We start from the raw sequence: 18692 nt of genomic DNA on the forward strand, positions 1-18692 counted from the left end.
GCACGCACGCACGCACACACACACACACACACACACACACACACACACACACACACACACACACACACACACACACACACACACACACACACACACACACACACACACACACACACACACACAGGTTTCCATGTTTTGTGGGGACATTCCATAGACGTAATTATTTTTATACCATACAAACTGTATATTCTATTCCCCTTACCTGCCCCATTCCCTAACCCCAACCATCACAAAAACCCTTCTGCTACTTCACATTTTCAAGAAACATCATTCTGTTTGATTTATAAGCTTGTTTCCTCATGGGGACATCAAAATGTCCCCACAAGGTCACAAAAACACTGGTATTCCTATCTTTGTGGGGACAATTGGTCCCCACAACGTGATAATTACCAGGTACACACGCACGAAAAGAGAGAAACACACAACAGGTAGTCACACAAAAATATTGTCTGATGTCAGAAATAATAATAATAAGTCTTTCCAACAGCAAGAACATGTTTTATAGAATGAGAGCAATAAATTATCACATAATCTCTCTGAATTCGTTTTGCATTGTAACCTCATACATATATACAAATAAAATTTCATACAATTAATTCTTCTTAAATATAGGAACTGCTCTTACACACACATACTGATACAATTTTACAATTACAATTCGTTCCGAGCCCCCCCGCCCCAGTCCTTAAAATGTAAACAATTGTTCATGTTCCCATGCCCAGTCCCATATTGATTCCCAGTCCAGTGCAGAGTAAATATGGCATGTTTATATCAACTAATATATACATTCAGGTTTATACAGCGTCATTCAGCTAAGTGCAGATACACATGCAACACAGGGCACAGTGGCGCAACACATTAGCATGTCTAGAATCCAGTACACACGTTTAGAAAAAATACTGGATTGATTTTTTTTAACATCATACATCTCTGCTGTATCTGTGTTTGAGCTCAGCATGCCCAAGCACTCAGAACTGTTAATACAAGCACAAGAGCAAAGCATTAGAGCTAGAGAGAAGCTAAACCCACGGCAAACCCAAAGGAAAGAATGAAATGTTGGAAATGGTACTTAAGATTCAGATCGTGTAGTAGCTTATGAAATCAGATAGGGCATAAGCACAAAAAGACAAAACACTCAAAAATGAAAATGCTGTCACTATTTACTAACCCTCATGTCATTTTGAACCTGCATGAGGTTCTTTCAAAAACAGCAGTTTAGCAGAATGTCAATGCAATAAATGTGGAGGGACTGCCAGGCTTTAAAAACACAATATACAGTACTGGGCAAAAGTCTTATGCTATGCACACACCAAACGCGGGGCATCGCGTTACTCGCTTTAGATTACTCGCGGGATTTAACTTCATGTTATGCGAATTTTTCGCTCAAGTTGAATATTTTCAACTTGGGCGAAGACACGTTTGAGGCGAATAGCGCGTGTTTTCGCAGCAAATGTGACGCCCATAACGGGTCATTCGCAAAAATCTGAACTTCGGCGGATTTCCGAGACGCATTAACCAAACAGGACCTTGCTGTAGTAGTGACGTGATTTCAGAAAGCGAACGGAGTGGCGGAGTCGCAGAAGCCCCTCCCATGACGCTAATTTCCTCTTGAATTTCTCGAATGACTAGAATTTCATACGCGAATGAACTCAAATGTTCAAGCGTCTAACTACCATGTTTTTACCGCCTCTAGCGTGCCGACGGATCCACAATTCAGTTTGGCAACGCATGACGTCACCCATTAAAAGTGAATGGGAAGTGTTAACGCGTATGCCCCGTGTGAATGCACCGTAAACACAACATAAGACTTTTGCACAGTAATGTGGATCACATCATAAATCAAAAGTATAGCAAAAGTGACTTATGCATTTTATACTGTAGCATGTCTTTTGAATCATAAGATCATACCGATATAAAAAAAACTAAAATTAAATTCATTATTCAGAAAAAAACTCCCTTAAGAATCTTGCTTGACACAAGTGGTCATCAATTACTTTCAAAATTGGAAAAGAGCAGAAATTTGGCTATAAATAATGTTTTAGAAGACATGAGGGTGAAAGAATTATGACAGAAATTTCATTACAAGGTAAATCACTGCTTTATGGTTTCTTCCAGTCATGGGCAATACAGGAAGATTTAAAGTACTGGAATCCAACCGATCACATTAAATGTGGGTGAAACAAAATAAAAATTATAAAATGTAACAGCATAAATTCATAATTTAAAATATATATTTTTATCCTAGTTGGACTTATAAGAAAGTATAATTAATATTTTAAAAGTACAAAAATAACTGCCCCAACACAAACACATCTTTAATGTAATACTATGAATGATCCTGTGCTGGCCTATTTTGGGTGTCAATGGAGAGAAGTGACAAAGAAAGGGACGCAAATGGTAATGAACCTTTGGATCCTAGGCACTGATGAACTTTAACTTGTGGATGTGCAAAATCAGAAAATGTCAGCAAAAGTGTACTCTTCACATATAAAGATATTTTACTGTGAACAAGTGTGTGTGCATATAGGTCCCTAAACGCTTTCATTTAAAAAAAATAAGTGGCCACTGACATTGGACATGCAACTCGGCATTATTTTACAATATTAAAAGAGCGAGCTGCTCAAGTAAGTGTGTATGGCTTCTGGCAACAACGACGCTTACATGGATACATTTTTTTTTACATAGATAATATCATTTTACAAACTTGCTGCAAAACATTTACCTGAAATCATTCCAATTAGTTTGCTAAACATTAATTTGTACACGAGGAATCTAACCTGTCTGTCTTTCTAAAAAAAGCTCTTAAAAAACAATCGGCACAGCACTCCGCTAAAACACATCCATAATATTAGTAGTTGCTTTTACACCAAAAATAGCAAGAATTATATCAGTAGTATTTGACATCATAATAGTAATAAATCCACCCACAAATCACCCAAATCCAGTGGTTCTTTTCTTCCAAGATATCATAACTGCACATTTTAACTGCCTTGTTTTGACGCCGTACAAAACCAAGTCCAGACCTAACTGTAGGAATACAGTGGCCCTCATTCTGTTTATCCGAAGGTGGTCCAGAGAAAATATCCAGTTGCATTACAACCTTATTCATCTCAAACCACCGATGACTTTACTGTAGGCACTAAGGTTATGTAATGAATTGCCAAATATAGATGTATCATTGGTCAGATGAGATTGTATAAACAGCTATAGACAGAATAAAAGAGGGAAATGCACAAGCTGAGGTAACAGCAGGGGTGGTGTTGAGTTATATGTACTGATCAGTGATTGGTGGCTGAGTTTGGTGAAATCACAAGGTCTAAAAAAAATGTATGTTTACACGAGTATCTTTTTTGAAAACGGGCAATGTAGAGTTTCGCATGGTGATTTCTTAACTAGCTTAAGCACCAAGACTTCCTTGGTCGAAAAAAGACAATGCTGATGCGTTCTGTTTTTGTTGGTGAAGCATAGCTACTGAATGTTGATCCACCATAGCCAAACCAGCTCGAACCAGCATAAACCACCCTGAACTAATAAAGAAGTTCTTTGAAGTACCAGCAAATTTCAGCAAGAAATAGCGGACCTGTTACAAACCTGACAATGAATAACAAAAAGTATTTTTAAAAATAACAACGTTCCTACACCCTGTTCCTCCACTCACAAGATATACAGAAATGTCTCAAAAATGTTATTGGCATCCCTCAAAAAGTGCATTCTGGCCCTTTTTATACTTCTGACGAGAAACTGATTTGAAAATTTGAGGAATGTATTCATAGTTTTCTGACTGACCCTGAAATGATTGTCATCTGAGACACATGAAAACTTAAAGAGACTACAAATAAAAGTTTAGTTCAAGTCCCAATTTCTGCTTTATTTTGCAGACCTCTGTCCGGTTTGGTCCATGCTTCCTCAGTTTTTAAAGCGGAAAATCTCAGCATACCACCTTTACAGGGTTACATTTGGTCTATTTCAATCCAGAATCTCAGTTTGATTTACATTGGCACCCCCTTCTTCAAGTAAGCTTCACCTTTGGCAGCAAAAACAACTCTTTAAACTCTTTTTCAATGCTTCTTCACTGTCTTCCTTCATCACTTTTGGCTTCTCAGAACTTCAATAGTAGAGTAGATGCTGATGCGGCCAATGTCTGCAATGGCTGCCAACAGCGAGTGTTTTGCCTGTATTTAGGCTAACACTGGCCATGTAGCCGGCCATGTTCCCGCTCTCCTGCGACATCTTGAGGCTTTACACATGAGGGAAGCGTATGTGGAAGTAACAGAGTCTGAGTATGGTGTGCTTCCTCTTGCCTGGGCTTCGGCTCCTCTGCGTTGGGACTCTGACCCTGCGCCCTCTTCCGCGGCTTACCCTCACACCACCGTGCTGATGCGGTTGATAGGTTTGGATTTGGAGCTGCCGCCCGTGCTGCTGTTGCTGGCTCCGCTTCCTATTCCACCCCCTGGGCCACCCGGTTGGGCCCCCATGGGCCCGGGAAGCTGCGGGGCATGCGGTGAGAGCGGGGTGAGAGGAGTGAGTGGGGTATGTGGTGAGGACGGAGGGGGTAAGGGGGAGTGTGGAGGAGGGGGCGGGATGGAGGAAAGGGGCGGGTACTGCGGTACGTAATGGCTGGCGCCCTGGGGTATGTGGCGAGCGGTGATGGCGGATGGCGCCTGAGGGGGAGGGGAGAATACGAAGTGAGGTTGATGGGCGGAGTGATGTAGTAGAGGGTGGGGGCTGTGGACGTGACCGGGATGGCTGTGGATATGAGAGTGAACGTGGGAGTGGGCGTGTGGGTGGGGCTGAGAATGAGACAGGGTGAGTGGAAGCTTGCCGGTAGGACCGGGTGTGCGTACGTGGCGTATGGTGTTGAGGTGTGCGTGGTAGAAGCTGAAAGGGCCGGTGGGGGAATGGGGCGAATGTGGGGAGAGAGGCGGAGGGGTGCAGGCCATGTTGCCGTAGCGGCATTGCTGCATAGCATGATGGGATAGCTGCTGCTGGAGCTGGGCGTGAGAAGGAGCGGGCGGTCCGCGTCGGGGAAGGGACCCTCGCTGAAGTGTATGGTGGGTAGCGGGTGGATGGCCTGGGGCGGATACCTGCATGTGATATCGGTGATGATGGTGGTACGGGGGCGGAGGCTGACCTATATTGTTGTGACAGTACTGAGCGTGCAGCGCTTGGATTTTGGATGGCCCACCGGGGTCTGACTGGCTGAGGGCGGAGGGGGATGGAGGTGGCGGCCCTCCTGTAGTGGGAGGCGGCACGGGGGCCGGGTAATGCGGCCCGGGGGGAATAAGGGGAGCTGGAGGTTTGCCTCGTTTGTTGCCAAACAGGGAGCCCAGGAAGGAACCTGAATTGCTCCCTCCAGAACTGCTCCCCGGCCCCCCACCTCGATCGCCGATGCCAGGAATCCCCCCCATATTGCCTACGGCGTTGTGATGCTGCCCCGGCCCACCCCCCACCCCTACTCCGGGGCTCAGGATGGGGCGATTAGGCCGGTAGTCTTCCAGCCCATAGCAGCCAGGAACAGCGCCTCCCATGGGAAGCCGTTGGTGTGGCTGAGGACTGTTAATGATGGATCCCTATTAGTGCACAAAGACATATAATAAAAAGTAAGTATCGCTGATCTGTTATAAGTAGTCACTTTTAATTAGGAATAACTCAATAACATATACAGTGCCCTCCAAAAGTATTGGGACATATTATTGGGAAGTATTTTGCCTCGTATTCATCTCACTTTTTTTTTCTCCACAGCAAATAGGGCAATTTTGTCTTTACTGTCCCAATATTCATGAAGGGCACTGTATATATATATCATTTTACACAAGTCACGACACTGTCAGATGTTAGCCCTGCGATCATTAACACTGGTTTGGCCTTGACCTCACCCAAGCAATGCATTAGTTATATTAGTATAATATTAGTAGCAGATAGCAAATGCATAGGGAATTCCTACTGAAACATGCTGCATTTCCACACACAACAATCACAAATTCATGCAAAGCTTTTTTCACTCAACAACACAGAGGCGTGCGTCATGCTGCATGCATATGATAAAGCTGCAACACCAGATCAATCCATTTGAACATCATTACGGGGGTCAGAAAAGCCTTCTGACTTACTTCAATGGTACTATCCAAAGAGCCAACGCTGTTTCTACGGCCTCGCTTTCCTGTACCCAACCAAGCACAGCCGGGTCAGGGTCAAATATCATGGAGAAAACTTGTGCTTAACTCTGGATGATTAGTTTGTAATGCCAAAATCTAACCTTACATCATACGTCATTATGCTTAATGAATTCATTCAGTTTCATAAATTACGTTGCTGTTAAAACTGTCAAATCACATAACAAAAACTGTTGGAAAACCCCATAATGCAGCATACTGAATATTCCCCTTATTCCACTAGAAAACAGCATATGACTCAGTATGCATTATTCCAAAAATATAAAAGTTTGTGCCATCATAATCTCAGAATTATTTAAGCATTTTTATGGCCAAATGTGTTTAAAAACTATTGGCAGCATCATCAAATAATGAGAAAGAGATTAAATTTTGAAGGTGTAAATGACTTCAAGGTTGTTCATCATCTTCTGGTAATGTAAGGTCAAGTAAGGCACATTGCACAGGGATACAGTTTCCAGTAGTGTGTACTTTGATCATGTACATCAAATCTAGTTAGATATATTTCAGAAATATATTCTGAACATTTGCATACTATGCACAGTATAAAAAAAGTATATTTAATAATGTAAGTAGCCTGTTCTTTAAACTTTGTACTGCAAATACAGATTGTGCCATTAGAGGGCAGAGTCTGTTACACACAATTTTTGTTATGATCAAATAGGTGCATTTTTAAATAATGGTATTCTTCCATTAATTGTAAAAAGAACTTAAGGTGCAAAACTTGTATTAGTGTTATGTTTTATATAAAAAGTGTATGTATGTTTTACCTGTCTCAGTGAGGTCTCTCAGTGAGGAGCTAAGAGCTGTTCGTTTAAGCCCCTCCCCTGCTGTGTACGTGTCATCCAGACTGGGTCTACTCATAGTGCCATTTACAGCCTCCGTCTTCATCCCGCTGACCCCGCCCACCTCTCCACTGAGGAGTCCTGTACGCATCACACCTTTCTGCTTCTCTAACTCAGCTGCAGATAAAGCAAACTTGTGGTTAATGCTGGAAAATCAGTAAAAAATGCTGATTAATTATGCAAAATATCCATAACAGACTTTAAATATACATTCCTATAGCTTAACTGGTAAAGCATGACGCTAGCAACGCCAGGGTCATGGGCTCGATTCCCAGGGAAAACATAGGCTCATAAAATGTATACCTGAAAGTCACTTCTACCAAATATATAATATAAATATGTGTTTATATAGTTCAATGGTAAAAAATGTCTTTAGCAGCATAAAGGTGATGGGTATGATCCCAGGAAAACATACTGATGATGTAGACTTTGTAATGCACTGTAAGTCACTTAAATGTAATTTAATGTAAATGAAACAACAGAAAAATAAGATTTCTTACATTCTACCCGATATTTCTCCATCTCCTGAACCTCAGCGATGCTCTCACGCAGGTCACTGGTGAATCGCGTTCGATCCTGCTGACTCGGTGCATTGAACACAATCAGAACTTTCCGCTCACTGCCTGGCATTGCTGATGTAAGTCGAATACCATGAGGATAGTCTGAGAGGGAGAACGAGAGATAGAGGGTAAATGTTTAGTCAATTAGAGAGAGAACCAGATATACAAATGGGCACAAATGGGCTCTGTCTCGTGTCATTAGTTATAGATCTCTCATTGTGACAAAATCAACTAATACAAACAACTCATGCTCTTAAAGGTCACGTTCTTTCTGATCCCATTTCATTTTTTAAACCCTAGTAAGTGTGTAATGTTGCTATAATAGCATAAATAAGACCTGTAAAATGATAAAGCTCTAAGTATTCGCCTTTCAAAGCCTACAGCGAACGTCCGGTTTGGACCACAGCCCTCTACTTCCTGCTTTAATGACGTCAGTAGAACAGTTTTTTTACTAAACTCCGCCCACAGGAATATGTCAGTCGCCAGCTAAGCTAACGGCAAGCTATTCTGCTATCGAATCGCAACAAACAAAACAAACTACACAATCAGAACTCGATATGTATTTCTGAATGAGGGACTTCGCAGAACAAGGAAGACATCCGCCTGTTTTGAGGACAGTGAAAACAGTGGTAAACAGATAAATTGTAAATTTACCGCTTTTTTACACCTGAAACATGAACATGTTATATTGTGCACTGTAAAAACAATCAAAGCTTCAAAAACACAGAAAGAACGGGACCTTTAAATGAACCCCAGGAAAGCCAGTGAACTTACACATTCAAAGAAATGTGCCAAATGCATAAATGTAAAGGTAAAATAAAAGCAAATTTTTTTTATTTTATAGTTAGCATATCAAAACATCATTAGTACAAAATATATTTAACCATGAACAAAAAAATATGACCACCTTTTTTTACCCATTTAGCTATCTTATAGTTTAAAGCATAAATCTAACAAAATATTGTAAAGTAGGAAATGAATAATTTGTGAAATGCAGGTGCATTTTGTAGTGCATTGGAGACATTAAAATAGCCAGAATAGTCCATATTGAAGTGGATATTTATGTCAAATGTTATGAAGGTCTTTTCACCTTCATAAACCACTATAAAACCAAAATACTGTAGGAAAACAAGGGGCAGCTGATGCCAAAATGGCAAGCTCCAATGGCACAGAGAGAATAAAACGAGTTGGGATGGAGTGATAGTATAAATAAAGAAGGAGGGGCAGATGGTGAGACAGATGGAGGGATGAATATACTTACAGGAGTTCTGGAACATATGAACCTGCATCTCCACCAGGGGAAAAGACTGTCTGAAACTGTACGTCACAGAAGTCTTCTTCTTCTGGAAGATCTTTGTTACCTGCAGATGAGAACAGTAGGGTTGTAGTTCACAAAAACCCCATTCACACAGCACTTTGATCCAAGAAAATGATTATAAAATTGGCAGAGACCCTTCTGTGTTAACACAAACACGTCCCATAAATGTTCTGGGATCACTCCCATAAAAGGGGACCTAGTAAGATTGCCGCATCATTTACGAAAAATGTCCTGTGTGAACAAAAGGCAAAAGCAATTCTGTAAGCCGCGTGCGGGAGTTTAAATATTTAATGTCTCTTTACGGGATCATTACAGCATGTGTGTGTATGCCCGCACAGACTCTGAAAATCATTGGCAGTGTGAAGGAACCAAAATCAAATGATCCCCAGACAAAACCCAGACACATTTCCTGTAATCTCAGTCTTCGAATGAGGCTAATGTGAGGAAGACTCACCACTAGCAGGTCATTAAAGAGGAAGACTTCACGTTGGTGAACTCCACTCCGCTGAGGTCGATTGGGGTCAGGGACTTCATACAGCTGACAACAGCACACCAACCTGCGATGAGGCAAAGACAGCACCTACACACACAACACACATATGTTAAGTAAGGGATAATGTAGAGGCAGCCGGTAGTTATTGGGAAATAAGCCCCGACAGTGTGATCAGGACCCGACGCGAAGCGACACGGCTTATTACACGGCTACTTGCCACATAAGAAAAAAAACTGGACATGAATATGAATTTGAAACATTTTATTGGCATATTTGTTTTAAATTAACATTTTTATCCTTCCGCGAAACTTTGCACAGATGCATAAAATGATCGTAATACCTTATTAAGATCCTCTGCTTCATACTTGTCTGTCTCCATTTTTTTCTCTTTAACCAGTCTTTGAGAAGTTTTAATGCCCATTCTGTATTTTTTGTGTGTTGGCTTCGTAGCTGTCATGCTCTATTTTGTCAAGTTCAGTCTCAGTAAGCTGTCTGTGTCTCGTGGTTGTCCAGTGTTTGTCACAAGATGGCGCCAAACAGACAGTAATCTTTATTGATCTTTATTGGCGCGGAGCGATTTTACTCGTGCAAGTAGTCCGGCTATGCGTTATTATTTTGGAGCGGTTATTATTTGAAAAGAACGAACCTGCAAATGTCTCAACTGACCAATCAGAATCAAGCATTCCAGAGAGCCTTGTTATAAACACAGATATATTCTCCATACAAGCTAAAACCAGGATCCAATTTTCATATATCAAGGGTTATATTAGCAATATTTGACTTACAGGCTTTTTGCCCACGATGACCCTTTCCACAGCCTGAACCTGAGACACGTGGTCATCATTTGTCCTGAGTTCCCATTTCTGAATGCGCTGGTAGATCCCGACTAGCAAATCCCTGGGAATATCTTGTCCATTATCCACTCCTGTTGGTCAGAGCAAATTAGTTAAAGGGGTAGTTCACTGAAAAATGAACATTCTGTCATCATTTACACACCCTTGAAATGTTCCCAACTTGAATACATGTCTTTGTTCTGCCGAACACAAATAAAGTTAATTTGAAAAAATTTAAAAACCAAACAGATCTGGGGCACCATTTACGTCCATAGTATAAAATTTTTCTACTATTGAAGTCAATGGTGCCCCAGATCTGTTCGATTTTAAACATTATTCAAAATATCTTCATTTCTATTCAGGAGAACAAAAAAAATTTATGGAGAAAGTTGAGGGTGAGTAAATGATCAATTTTAAGGCCATTAGCAATCTGATGGGTGGATGAGTCGGTCACCTCTGAGGTTTTTGATGAAGTCCTCCAGTTTCATCTTCCTCTCTGCTTTGACATTAGGGCTGTACATGTCTGTATTGAGAAGGATGATGGCAAACGCCAGGATGAAGATGGTGTCCGGGTTTTGAAACTGACGGACGAGCGCTGGGTTGCACACGCAGTATCTCTGACTGTGAGAAAGAAGGAATGAGATGTATAAAACGTATTTAAAAAAAGACATGAGATGAAAGTGAAAAAAAAAGGTACCTGAAAGCCTCAACCAATCTCTCGACTTTCTGAGCTTCTCCTTGAACTTTAATCTGAGCTTGAAACTTCCTAAGCGCGTCATCCAGATCCATGCCTGAGAAATCCATCTCATCTAACACACAGCTGAAATGAAAGAAACAGCTTTTGTTATTTTACTTTGAAATTGTCTGATTTCTGTGGCATATGGTACAGTTTCCCGGACAGGGTTTAGATTGATCGAGGACCAAGCCTTAGTTATATTGGGACATTTAAGTAGTTTTTACCAACAAACCTTACAAAAAACAATACTGGTGTGAGACAAAACATTTCCATTAAGATTTGAGATATATGTTAAGTTATACCAAGGGTCTGTTGAATGCTGTATTCTGATTTGTTAAGAAATGTTCCATGGGTATGCATTATTTTTCGATAACCGCACACCTAACTTTTCAAATGTCTTAAAAATAGGCACCAGAGCAATGTTTGTGGTAACTGTGGTGAGCGGAATAATTGACTCCGGTCCTTTGAATTATTTGAAAATAATGCACAACCACTGTGTAACGACCACCTTGAGTGTGCATTATTTTCTTATAATTCAATAACCTGTTGTCAATTATTCCTTACATTTAGTAGTGCAAGATGTATTTTAAACTAAGGCAAGTCAAACATGCATTTTAATCTGGGACTAGGGTAAACCCCTAAAAAACCTTATTGCTTACTCTAACACATCCTTGTTGAACTGTTTTTGTCGGTTTCCCAGAAACTCCCCGATCATCTGCCTACTTAAGCCTTTTCTCTCTAGAATGAAGCGTGCGATGCCCACAGGTGTGTCTGATACAAAACCCCTTTCTATCAAATACTGGATCCCCTTTTCTGGTTTCCTGGAAGATCAAGAGAGAAATAAGAGTGAAACATAGTGACAGGGATGACAGTGACCTAAACATTAACCTGTAAAACAATGATCAACTTCAGTGATTAACATACTGAAAAAAGATATTGACATCTTATGATAGACACCTGAGCAGAAATGATATCTAGCACTTAATTTTCATTGGATTTCTGTCTTTTTTTCGTTCAATTTGCCTGCTTTTCATTTATCTTTTTATCTTATCTGACAATCCAATTGATCTTGTTCACTTTAAAGGGACACTCCACTTTTTTGAAAATATGCTAATTTTCCAGCTCCCCCAGAGTTAAACATTAGATTTTTAGCATTTTGGAATCCATTCAGCTGATCCCCGGGCCTGGCGGTACCAACATGGCTGCCGTAGGCACAATGATTTTACACAGTGCCCAAATATATTCCCCTGCTATTGAAAATTACTAAGGGAACTATTTTCAGCTGCGTAATATCATTGCGCCTGCTTCAGCCATGTTACAGCAGCAAAGTCCTTGATTATTACGCCAGAATGAGAGTATAGTTCCTAGGCTTATCTGCCTAGAAAATCACAACTTTTAATTTTCCATCGGACTTAGTACAAAATGTAACTACACATAGCCAAGTTTTAAATAGGAAAAATATGGAAACTCTTTGGTTATTTTTGAGCGCAATGCTAATGGTCTAATCAGATTCAATGGACTGTGCTAAGCTATGCTAAAAGTGCTAGCGCCAGGCCCGGAGATCAGCTGAATGGATTTCAAAACTGTAAAAATCAAATGTTTAACTCTAGGGGAGCTGCAAAATGAGCATATTTTTAAAAAAAGTGGAGTGTCCCTTTAATTTTCTCATAAGGAATCATTTTCTAAAGTAGCCTTTAAAAAGGTTTGAAAATGCTGGATCATTTATCATACATCAAGCTTGCATCATAAAACTTTACAGTTACATTTCATAATCAATTCTCCATGATTTATAATAAAGAGACTTCCTGTGATCTTTAACAGGTACTAAATCTCCTAAATTTTGTTAAAAAACACATGTATCCAAATTCTGATGAATGCAATTAGGCTTTAAATGGTATCCTATAATATTTCTCTTATTTATAGTAATCCAAATATACATATAACTTCTCTTTTGTGCAATGCACAAACCTTGGCACTGTATCAAAGTCTCTTACTTGTTAAAGAGGTTGAGTCCAATGCGGTATTGCCTCCTCTGCACCACATCATTGTTAAAAGCGGGCGAGTCCCAGCTGTGCCTGCTTTCTCTCTGATAGGTCTGTTTTCCCAGCGGAGGCAACGGCTCCCTCAGACTGTCTCTGGATGAGGAGCCTGAGCTGCAGTTGATGGTCTCATTAGAGTTGGTGGTGGAGTTCAGCGAGTCGTTGTCCCCATCTGAATGCTCCAGGCCAGTAGGGGGCAGCGGTGCAGAGGATGAGGAAGATAGCGGCGTAAGTGGAGGCTGGGTGGGTGAGGGGGACGTGGGGTCTGCGTACGGGTGATGGATGTGTGGTAAAGGGTGGTGGTGTATTGGATGGTAAGGGTGCGGGTGGTGATGTTGGTGCATCATAGCATGATGCGGTAGATGCGTGGGGAGAGGTGACGGAATTGGGCGGCCCGATGGTCGTGCCTGGCCCTGTGCCTGCGCTGTGCAGGGATTGGGTGAGCGAGGGACGGGGTTGTGTTTAAGAGTTCCTTGGGGCGACCCAGCACCCGTGGGCTCTTGCTCGTAAAGCAGCTGTCTGCTGAGAGAGCCACGATCAGAGCGGTCACTCAGGTCGACGGAGCTGTCGCTGGGCGGCTCTATAGTGAGAACAGGAAGGTGTGACCCACGTAAACGGTAATCCCGGCATTCAGTGCACGGTGTGCTTCGCCGGCTGTTATTGCTGCCGCCGCCCTCCGTCTCCCGGCTGTCCTCACGACCTCCGACCCCGCTGCTGACACCCCAGTACTCCGTGTCCGTGCTAGAGGGCACTCGATCAATGGACAGCGGCGAACACGGCATCCCGTCGTCCATGTAAAGCGTGACATCGCTATACGAGGTGGCACTGCTGTCTTCGTGCATTACCCTCAGTCGCTCCTGTTCCCCCAAGTTCCCCCGGCGTGGGGTAGGTTTGTTGCTCCACACGCACTCGCCGAAATCCTCACTCTCCTCTCCGGCCCCCCCACCACCATCCTGAGAATCCCCTCGACTTGACTGACATGTCAAAGTGTCGTCCATTGAGTCAGCCAAAGATGTCACCTGCGCATACACATGAAGTCATAATTAACTTAGTACAGGCGCTAGTCAAATATGGTTGATGGTGGTTAAAGCTCTGGCATGTTTAGGCAAATATCACATGGTGTCTTCTCCACTATGGATGACTTTCACACAAGGTCACTCCAGGGAGACGCTGCAATTATTTTATATTGCTCTGGAAAAAACATTTGAAACCAAATGTTTCCTTTGTGTAATGCTGGTATTACATGAAGTGTAGTTATTACTATTTTCTTATTGCTCTAACAGAAAACACAACTAGTACAACAACACAACTTTGACAGTGTTTTTGTAGTCTGAGCAGCAAAAAAACAAATGAAATGTGAAGATTCGGACACAAACTATATCCATATGTGCCATTATGTGTAATCAGATTGAATTTTAAGTAGTTTTGTATTTTATTATTATTATTATTTTATATTTTTAATATTTTATTAATCATTAATAATGCAATGCCTATGTAAAATCAAACAAAGTGTGCAATATTGTCTGGATCTATGTCTAAATCCACATAAAGTCAACGCACCTATATGACATTTACTATAAAGTGAACAGTGGGTCGGTAGATTTGTGTATTTTATGCAAATTGGTGACAACGCTGTCAAAGTCAAACTTCGGGTTCATATCAAGTTTCGGTCTCCCTTTGTACACTGACAGCTACTCCCAGTTGTTGTATGAGAAAATCTCTCGGCATAATGCTGACACATTCAGCATTACTATAGCAACACCTGTGGATAAACCAGATACTGACTATACTGTCTACAACGGATCAGATTTCATCACTTGCAAAATGACTTTCAGTTCTATATATAGGAAAAACAAACCAGATTAGATTCTGTGTTCAGTGTGAACAAATCCTTATTGCCTTAGGAGTCCGCTGTAACACAACATATGTCTTGTCGACAACACTTAAAGCTAATTTAAACCAAGCTCTCTAAGGTGATTTTAATTTAGCATAAACCTACAAATGTTTTCTACAACAACTTTAAAAATAAATCAAGCTTCATTTTGAAAACTAACTTAAAACTGTAGCCACAAGCTTAATGGAATCTAAAACAAAGCATTTGTCTGTACAATAAATGCATATTCACATTTCTCTCACCTGTTTGTTGAAGGCGTCATCCGTATGTGAGTATTCCTCTCTGTCTGAAGGACAGTGGGCAGGTGAATCAGACTCTTGCTGTGTGTCTGGAGTTCCTGGTTGGCCCGCTGTGCCCATAGATGACAGGTGATGACTGCCGTATCGATCATGCTGCTGTTGTGGAGTCTGGGGCTGAACCTAAGGGGCAAAAGACAAAATTTTTACTTGTAGCTTTTAAAAGTTGCTGTATTGTAAATAAATGTTACAAGTTATACGACAACATTTTAATTGAATTGAATGTGCATAACTCAGATACAGCTAATGTAAAAACTATGCAGATTAGCCCTGGAGAGTTTTAATCACTGCATATTGTAAATGCCAGAAAATGGGTAATAGTGTAAAGATTATGCCAGTTAGTCATTTGATAAGTTACAATGGATGGTCAGTTTTTTTATTCAGCAAAAAAAAAGAGCAAAAAGGAAAAGAATTGCACTTCTCTCTATTAATCATTATCCTATGTGACTTATCAAGGAAACTGGCATCATTCAATATAACTTTAACACAAGAATAGACTGCTTAATGCAAAAAAGGGAAAGTTAGTCAAAACATGAATTAGGTCAAAATCATTAAAGGATCTCAAAATAAATGACACTAAGCAAAATGACCACATATGTTCTTTACATAATTATTAGTACAAAAAAACACAATCTGACAATAAAAAACTACTTCAATTTTATACTTTGAATGTTTTATACTTTTGTGTTTTGTGGTCACATTGGACATCGCACTTGGAATTCACCAATAGTATTAAGAAAAACAGTAATGTCAGTAATCTCATGGCCATTAAAGTGTGTGTGTGTGTGACATGTTTTGATGAGCATACTCGAAATGTAAGTAGTGAACACACACACACACACACACACACACACACACACACACCCAGAGCAGTGGGTAGCTAGCCTTCACCACCCGGGGAACAACTGCATTTAAGGTGCCTTTTTAAGGTCCCCTTTTAAAGGCAACACAGCACCAGCAAACTGCACGGCACCAGCAACCTGCCGGCTGAGAGACTCAAGCCGGTGACCTTCAGGTGCTGCGTGCAAGTTTAATCAAATTTATATTTAAATTTGTTTCATGATCTGAAACATTAAAGTGTGACAAACATGCAAATCAGGAAGGGGGCCAACACTTTTTCACACCACTGTACTATTTTAAGTTTTTGAATTAATACAAGGTAAAACCTTTTCATTCTCTGTCACCTTAAGGTTAAGGTAAAACAAAAACTTATGTTGATATGTTTTTAGCAGTGCACTAGGCCATGACTGCCCTTAATTCATACATATTTTATGAGGTGGTAATTTTTATGAATTTATATGATCTCATTCATACGATTTTGTGAGACTTTGAGACTTTTGGGAGACTTACCGCCATAGTCATGTTGGGTTTAGGGGCATTAGGGGTGGGGTTTTATTAATGTATTTTCCTCAAAATCATACGTTTTTGAACAATTTACTTTATACAAATTAGTCACCTTGTAAAATAAGTATGAATTCCCATGAGAATAGGTTGAAAAAATAAAGAGTAAAATCTCTCAAAAATTGAATATGAACAATAATAACGGCATTTGCTGTGCATCATTTTGAAGTTATAATTAAGTACACATCACAAAAAATTACATTATGAATATTGTATTGATGCTTAAATATGTGCTCTGCAGTTTTTTGTGTGTGTTGTGTGTTAACTTTTATAACACTAAAGTAGTTAAATCTACCATTATAATGTTACATTACCTGTGGTTGTCTCTCGTCAAACGAGTACTGCGAACGCATGTTCGACAGGATGATCCGGCGTGTCATGCGACTTTCAGAGGCGGAGCTGCGCAGCCGCTGAAAGTTCTTGTTCATGCGATACTGCCGGAACGCCGTCTGTATGGTGCGAGCCGCTCGTCTGCTCAGGAAGTAGCCACCATACTTCCTCTCCAGCATCTCCACCTGATGAAGAGGAAGGCCATGAGAAAGAAACAGGATTGATACGACAAGTAACGTTTCTTAAATGGAGTAATGGAAGTTTTTCCCAGTTCAGCTACATTTACTGGCAGCATTGGTCATTTCTTCACAAAAGGATTTCAACATTTTTTGTAAATATTTGCATGTTGGATTAAAGCACCATGCTTTAGTTACAAGGTTCTATTTTGCAATCAAATAGTTTTGTATAATGATGACTACACTGTGTTAGTTCTCTCACATACAGTATTAAAATTATTTATTCTCAAACCAATATTTCACATGTATCCATGTAACATTTGTTAAGAAGCTGTGTAAGGGGAATAATATATAACCGGATGGTCACTATTGTAAACTCCCGGGAAGGCCGTACATTATCCCTTAATGAGCCTCACACACCTTCTTGTCCTGTAGGTCTGTGGAGAGCTCATAGCTGTCAGAGAGCACTTTGCAGCGCTGGCTCTCCTCTTCTTCTTGCTTGCGCAGAGCCAGGCTTGCGGGTTGGTGCCGGGTCCGTTGCGCCCAGGCCAGACTTGCTGGGCTTGGAGGGGCCACGGGAGGCCCCTGGGGGCCGGGTGCGTTTCGAAGGTTTCCGTAGCGGTCCGAATTGCCCAGGTACGGGCCCTGACTGCAGGAGCTGTCGGAAAAGCTAACCGTGTCAGGACACTGACGATCTTCCACACTAAGAGACAGAGAGAGAGAGACAGAGAGAGAGAGAGAGAGAGAGTAATTGTAATAAACTGTAATTCTTGTTGACGAGTCAAGACTAAGACAAGTCTGTCATTTTGCCACAAAAACTGTTCTGTGTAGATAAACATATGAGCACAGTAACAAACATTAGCATTTCAAATGCCCATAAGCAGCCCAGCCAGAGCTCAACCATCTGGCTGGAGTGCAAGAGAATGAGGGAAGAACAAGAGAAGATGAAGGGAGTGTGAAAGAGAAATAGAGAAAGGACATGGTGCATAGAGAGAGGGAGGCAAAGTGAAAGGGAAAGAGAGAAAGCTGGAAGTGGCATGTGTGGCAAGTTGTCAAATAAAAGAGACCAGCAAAAAATATGATTAAATCTGAGTCTTCCAATGATGACTCAGAAAAAGAGAGAAAAAGAGAGAGAAAGAGAGAGCAGCATGAACCATGAAATGAAAGGAAAGTCGGCTGCTACCACCCCCACACCTGAAACAGGTGTACTTTACTGTAATGTGATGACTCACTTCCTTTTGCAAAACAACAATGTTTAAGAAGTCTTATTTATGCATGAATGGTCAGAAAAATTATAGCTGTATAAAGGAAATGTAAAGCCTGTGCAATTTCTGCCGTCTTGAAAGATGACAGATCACACGGTGCTACATGGATCTAATAAACTTGGGTACATTCATTTGAACGATGATGACACCTACTGTTCGTAGGCGACGCCGCAAGTTAGTAAACGTCATAAGGATGCACTAGTTGTAAACAAACACATCAAGGTGAATCGCAGATGGCACTTTTGCACAGGGAGCTTTCATGTAGTTTACATGAAGGTAAGTCTTGTCTGTATGTACAGTAACACTAAATATTTATCATGACTACTGCAATGTTAC

The 18692-nt window shown here is 41.0% G+C and overlaps 1 protein-coding gene across 3 annotated transcripts in view; it reads right to left on the reverse strand.

Annotated features, from left to right (window-relative positions):
- iqsec2a (IQ motif and Sec7 domain ArfGEF 2a) overlaps positions 1-18692 on the reverse strand; it is an 88521-nt gene that overhangs the window by 9078 nt on the left and 60751 nt on the right. For 2 of the 3 annotated variants that reach the window (XM_065246899.2, XM_065246900.2), the window contains 14 exons: positions 17512-17794; positions 16900-17100; positions 15131-15307; positions 12950-14013; positions 11615-11776; positions 10917-11039; positions 10674-10840; positions 10172-10311; positions 9348-9473; positions 8837-8936; positions 7516-7677; positions 6941-7132; positions 6111-6160; positions 251-5570 (listed from right to left, as the gene is read on the reverse strand). In XM_065246899.2, coding sequence (XP_065102971.1) covers positions 4362-5570; positions 6111-6160; positions 6941-7132; positions 7516-7677; positions 8837-8936; positions 9348-9473; positions 10172-10311; positions 10674-10840; positions 10917-11039; positions 11615-11776; positions 12950-14013; positions 15131-15307; positions 16900-17100; positions 17512-17794 — 4156 coding nt within the window. In that variant the 3' untranslated portion in view covers positions 251-4361. Of the gene's footprint in view, positions 1-250; positions 5571-6110; positions 6161-6940; positions 7133-7515; positions 7678-8836; positions 8937-9347; positions 9474-10171; positions 10312-10673; positions 10841-10916; positions 11040-11614; positions 11777-12949; positions 14014-15130; positions 15308-16899; positions 17101-17511; positions 17795-18692 lie in introns of those variants that run through there. The other variant, XM_065246901.2, reaches the window with a different exon arrangement.

Source organism: Paramisgurnus dabryanus, chromosome 11 (assembly GCF_030506205.2).
Source record: "Paramisgurnus dabryanus chromosome 11, PD_genome_1.1, whole genome shotgun sequence".
In the NCBI taxonomy this organism is placed as follows: domain Eukaryota; kingdom Metazoa; phylum Chordata; class Actinopteri; order Cypriniformes; family Cobitidae; genus Paramisgurnus; species Paramisgurnus dabryanus.